The sequence below is a fragment of the Portunus trituberculatus genome, chromosome 28, assembly GCF_017591435.1.
Source record: "Portunus trituberculatus isolate SZX2019 chromosome 28, ASM1759143v1, whole genome shotgun sequence".
Classification (NCBI taxonomy): Eukaryota; Metazoa; Arthropoda; class Malacostraca; order Decapoda; family Portunidae; genus Portunus; species Portunus trituberculatus.
This window is the reverse complement of record NC_059282.1, coordinates 1974770-1980784: the sequence shown is the minus strand read 5'-3', so window position 1 is coordinate 1980784 and position 6015 is coordinate 1974770. Positions and strand designations below refer to the sequence as shown.

Here is a 6015-nt window from a genome sequence, read left to right as displayed (position 1 = left end):
AAAGAGTGAAAAAAAGGACTGCGGCGTTATGTGCAGGTAGGAAAAATATACACTGTACAAGGGTCCTATAGATCCCACACTCGTCTGGCTATTTATTTACTTATTTATATTACAGACACTACTTTTTTTTAACGGGGAAGGAGGGAGGGATAACTTTTATTTATATATGTACTTATTTTGACTTTGAGCCACATTCCAGTCAACCGTAATGCCCATGTCCTAGCTTAGGCCGTGTCTCACCAGCCACACCTCATGCAAGCTCGGGTATTATGCTTATCTACAGCTTTACTCTTTGGTATTGTAAAGCCACGTACACTCAATATCACACACCTAACATACGCTCTAGTGGACTACATGAAGAACACCCGCCTTAGCTACTTCTGGGGTGGGTTAGACTATGCTGGTTAAGGTTAGGTTAGGAGAGGCTAGGTAGGGTTAAGGCAGTGTTGGTAGGGTTTGGGTAGGTAAGGTAATGAGGTTGGGTAATGTTAGGTAAGGCTAGGTAATGGTTAGGATATGGCAGGTAAGGTTAGGTAAGGCTAAGTAAGGTTAGGATAGGTTATATAACATTTGGTAAGGCTAGGTAATGGTTAGGATATGGTAGGTTAGGTAGGAGAGACTAGGTAAGGTTAGGTTAGGCTACGTAAGGTTAGAGTAAACTAGGTTAAATTCACCTATGATGAGGTATGGAGAAGTTGGATTATTTTTGGTAGGGTTAGGTTAGATAACTTGTTTGAATCAAGGTTATATCAAGGTAGGGCAGACTACGTTAAGTTAGGTTAGATAAGATAACCCAACTAACAGTCACACCGAATATACCGTAAACTACTCCAAATATAGCAGAGATGATTGATCTTCATGTAATCCGGTTTAAATGAACTACTACAGCCCGTTCACGTTAACTTTGCGAATAAACCACACCTCTCATGCAACCAGAGAAGAAGCCACGCCTCTTTCTTAACCAATCATAATCTTCAACACCAAGCACCAATCATGTTAAAGAGGCGGGGCTTCTCGATCAAGCTAGCCAGTAATATTTGTCGCAGGACGTGGAAGAGGCGGGGCATTTACGCCAAGTTAAAGTGAATGGGCCTCAGTGGCAAGCTCGACAGTGTACCCCCTCGTAATTCACCTTCATAGAAAATGGTAAGATGGAAACCTGAGTCATGACCTTATTTTTTTTTTATTTATTTATTTTTTTTTTATTTTGCTTGCTGGCTCTTCCCTTGTATCATAATGCATCATTTGTTCTGGCAGCCATCTCTCTCTCTTTCTCTCTCTCTCTCTCTCTCTCTCTCTCTCTCTCTCTCTCTCTCTCTCTCTCTCTCTCTCTCTCTCAGGATGGGATTATAAAGTAAGCAACACACACACACACACACACACACACACACACACACACACACACACACACACACACACACACACACACACACACACGGGGATGGGGAAAGGGCGTAGTGAGTGAGGTAGGAAATAATGAAGTGAATCAGGGTAACACACACACACACACACACACACACACACACACACACACACACACACACACACACACACACACAGGTCTCAGCGAGTGAGTGAGTGGCAAGAGCGGGTCGCAAGCCAGAGGAACACGAGAGACACAAACAAACAGACGCGAAGACTGCACTGCTTGTTGATTTTGTAGTTTTTTATCGTATTTTTTTTTTGCATGTACTTTAGACCTACTAAGCGTATAACTAGCTAGGGACCGTCCCTCGCCCTACACTGTCCAAAGGAGCGGTCAAAACTCCATTTAGGGACGTATTTGTGTCCCTGATGGAGGGTGTTGGGGGCGAGCGTGGCCTCAGGAGTCCATGGGGAGTGTACTGGTGGTCCAGAGAGGGGGTGGTCTGCAGCAGGGTGAAGGATTTGGTACGCGGCCCCAGAGTGTGTTGTGGTAGATTGTTGCGTGGGCGTTCCGATGCTCCTCTGTCCTCTCTGAAGATAACCGTAGGAAGAAGAGGACCAGGACACCACAGAGACAAGCAGGAGTTTCTATCTGCTTGTCGTGTGCCTTGCCTCCTCATTCTGCGTCGATAGCAAGGCCAGAAGGAATTGGTCTGGCATAGGTTGTGCTTCCACGCCTCGTGAGGGCCTGGAGCTGCCCCGGGAGTCTCATGTCCCCACGCCTCGTACCAAACACCTGCGGCATCTCAGCGTCCCCCTCCTGGCTGCCCTGAGGCTCGCTCGCTCGTTCGTCCAAAGCTCTGTGTTCGTTTGGGTGGTCGGGGCGGCCGTGTTTAGCACCTGGCTGCCCAGGGGGGGGAGTGCATGTGTGTGGGCAGGGTTGGGACCGCAACGACGCTCCGGGAAGGGACGGCGGCCAGCAGCGGGGGTCGTCAGGCTGGACAGTTCTGCGGCGTGAAGGAGCTGGTGGTAGCGTTGGGTTGTGGCGATGCCGCCTGCCAGCAGCAGGCTGACCCCACACTGCTGACGCACGTCCTCCGGCACGCCCGCGGGTATTGATACTATACACTATGTGGCGACCAATGTTGAGACTTATGATTAGTATTTACGGGTATGAAAGACAAACAGCGCCGGCACGCGAGCACCGGCTTGGACGCGACGCCGCTACACTCGTCCTAGAGACCTGAAGGCTGGCGGTCCCCTCGGGGACACGAAGGCTGCAACACACTGCCGATATGTGGCGACCGTCCGGTCACGGGGGGGTCAGAAGAGGTCTTCAGCCGCGGTGAGGCACACCCCAAACAGATCCTTCTCGTACTGCGCCAGCTGCTGCAGTAGGCTGGAGCTTGGATGCACGGCGGAGCGGGCGCCCTTCACGTAATAGAAGGCGTCTTCCAGGGTGCACCGACGCTCCGCCATCAGGATACCCATGACCACAGCAGCAGCGCGTGTCAGGCCCTGGTCACAGTGCACCAGCACACACCCGCCCAGGGACCGCGCCTCGCCTACGAAGGCCATGATGGTGGGCAGTGACGCCAGTAAGTCGGCGCCCTCGTCCCCATCCACGGCAGGGTCCTCAGGCACGGGCACCAGCAGGTAGTTCATGGCGGGCAGCACGCGGGGCGGCAGGTGCTCCGTGACGTCCACGATGTGCGTGATGCGTAGCGCCGCCAACACGCGGGGATGCGCCGCCATCTCGGCGTGCCCCAGGTACAGCTGGCGCGGCAACACCTGGGCGGGGTACCATGGGGTGGGCTCAGAGGGCGGTCCCTCCCCCTCCTCTATCAGGTGCGGGCAGATGGCCTCCATCACCGCCCACCCGCCCACCACCACTAGCGGCTCCAGCTTCTGCCGCCGCAGCTCGTGGTACAGCTTTGCCAGGGGGTCGGCATCTCCGGCGGGCGGCGTGGCTGTGCGCGGCCGGTCGTCATACAACACGATGTTGTTGATAAGGCGCGGGTCTGGCGCCGCGTGCAGGGCACCATGCCATCGCGCCGAGCACAGCCTCCTCTTGGTGAAGGCCGCAGCACTCCGGCAGTCCAGCAGCAGCAGGTAGTGCGGGTTGGCGGCGTAGGGGGCGTAGAAGCCGTCCGTCAGCAGGTTGTGGAGGGCGGCGGGCGTGATGCAGCCCGGCGGCGCCAGGCCCCAGTCCAGCGGCTCAGGCGCCCGCCGCACAGCGCGTTCTGCCGCCCATGACTCTGCAACACCAAAAGCATTACATTATTGAGGTAGCACGGCTGGTGGGGAGTAATGGAGCCCAGGTGGGGTGTATTAGGGTTGGCGAGGGTGAGTGGGTGGGATAACATGAGCACAGGTGTGCCGAGGTGGCAAAATTAATCTTGCCTCGGCATTGCATGAGTGACTAAGAACACGTCTGAGTAATGGCACCAATCTTAGCTGAGCACCTTTGCCCTGTGAGGCGCGCCGTTGCATACATTATATGTCTAGTGTTTCTTGATGACTGAGCTGAACTACATACAGTTTGCCTTGAATGCTGCACCGCCTGGAGGTCAGTGTGGGGAGCAAGGCTGGTCCTCCCACTGTGCCTCACTCGCCCACTGCTGTCAAATATTGTGTAGGTTTACATGACACCAGTATTCCCCATTATCTCTATTACATTTTCTATCGTCAGCGAGGTGTGGCTTGGCGCCACCACCACCACCACCACTGTCCCCTGTGGAGATCTGTAACCAGTACCGTGTGCAGCAGTTATCGTGGTCATGGCAGCATTAGTACATGTTCAATACTTTGTTACAGTGTGTGACAACTCAAACATCGGAGGCCCACCCATGACCCGTGCCTGACCTGACCTTGTCCAGACGGTCGCAAGTTACGGGCGAGCAGTGATGTTGGCAGACCACGCCTGCCCCAGGCTACCACTGAACTTAATACGAGTATTATGTAGCACATCCCATAAGAGACCAACTAGTGTAACCAATTGTCTCTCACCATCAATATCGATTGTCTAAGGTTTACCACACCAGCCACGTGGCTCTCCTTAGTGTTTATTGTGGTTGTAATGGTTTGTAATTTTGTGACGTGTTGCCTTTTGTGATAGTGCGATAGGACAGCTTTCCTTGGGGGAGTGATGCTGCAGCGTCCGGCGACTCGGACAACAGCAATGAGTTAACTCAGAAAAGAACATAGAAAACAATGGTAAGAAGCGAGAAGAAAATGCCAACTTAAGAAGAGAATGCAAACACAAGATGAACAGATACACGAAACAAACGAAAGGCGAAAAAATGAGTTTACCTGGATATTGTGTCGTAACTGAAAGAAATAAAATAGAAAATAAAACATTAATAAAAAGGACCAAGTAAAAACAAAAAAAATGAAAAAAATTCACAAACCGTAAAATAGATACAAGAAACAAAGGCAAACTGAAATAGATAATTTAGACCTCATATTGAATGGTAGGAGAAAAAAATAGAAAAAGGAAGTAAACCAGTAACAAAAAAAGGACCAAGTAAAATCTCACCCAATGAAAGCAAACATATAAGTCGTAAAATAGATACAAGAAAAAAAAAAAAAAAGAAAAGTAAAATAAATAAGATAAATGACATATTGTGTGGAAGGAAAAAAAGAAAGAAGAGGAAGTAAAACAATAAAGATGACCAATTAAACTGAACCAATGAAAGCAAACATACAAACCTTAAAATAGCTACAAGAAAAAAAAAAAAATAGACAAGTTAAACGGCATATTGTGTGATAGAAGAACAAAAAGAAGAGGAAGTAAAACAATATAAAAAAATGACCATTTAAACCCAACCTATAAAAACAAACCCACAACCCCTAAAATAGATACAAGAAAAGAAAAAAAAAGTAAAATAGATAAGTGAAACGGTATATTGTGCGATAAAAAAGAAAGAAAAGAGAAAATAAAACCGCACAAGATGACCAATTAAACCTAACCAATGAAAGCAAACCCACAAACTCCAAAACAGCTACAATAAACGAAGGCAAAGCTGTAATAGATAAGTTCGACATGATAGAGTGTGGCAAGAGTGCTCCTCGTTCATGGCCACTCATTGCCTCATTGCAACAAGAGTTTTAGCAGATCAAGGAGACGTCTGCAGGAATAATCAATAGGTTCAAGTTTTAAGCGGATCACATGATAAAATGAGACATGCTTCCTGATTGGTTAAGCGGCCCGTGACGTCACTCCAGCCAGCCAATCACGTGCTCTCGTCTCGCCTCGTGTGTGTGTGTGTGTGTGTGTGTGTGTGTGTGTGTGTGTGTGTGTGTGTGTGTGTGTGTGTGTGTGAGACGATGTTGTGATGAATGTTGTGTCCATTGTTGTTGTTGTTGTTGAAGATGAGAAATATTGTGATACAATTTGACTTGACCTTTATTAAAAATCTCTCTCTCTCTCTCTCTCTCTCTCTCTCTCTCTCTCTCTCTCTCTCTCTCTCTCTCTCTCTCTCTCTCTCTCTCTCTCTCTCTCTTACACACACACACACACACACACACACACCCCTGCAGTAATTACCCAGACATGACTGTAGCACCAGGTGTCCAGACTCACCTGGAGAGATGCTTACTTGTGCTAGGATAATGATGCTTTACCGTCTCCCTCCTCCCCCACCCCCT

At 49.3% G+C, this 6015-nt stretch overlaps 1 protein-coding gene across 1 annotated transcript in view; it reads right to left on the bottom strand.

Annotated features, from left to right (window-relative positions):
• Positions 1–1362: 1362 nt before the first annotated feature.
• Positions 1363–6015, bottom strand: part of LOC123510318 (probable rhodanese domain-containing dual specificity protein phosphatase) — a 47565-nt gene continuing 42912 nt past the window's right edge. The window contains exon 3 of the mRNA XM_045265347.1: positions 1363–3623. Coding sequence (XP_045121282.1) covers positions 2689–3623 — 935 coding nt within the window. The 3' untranslated portion in view covers positions 1363–2688. The remainder of the gene's footprint in view (positions 3624–6015) is intronic.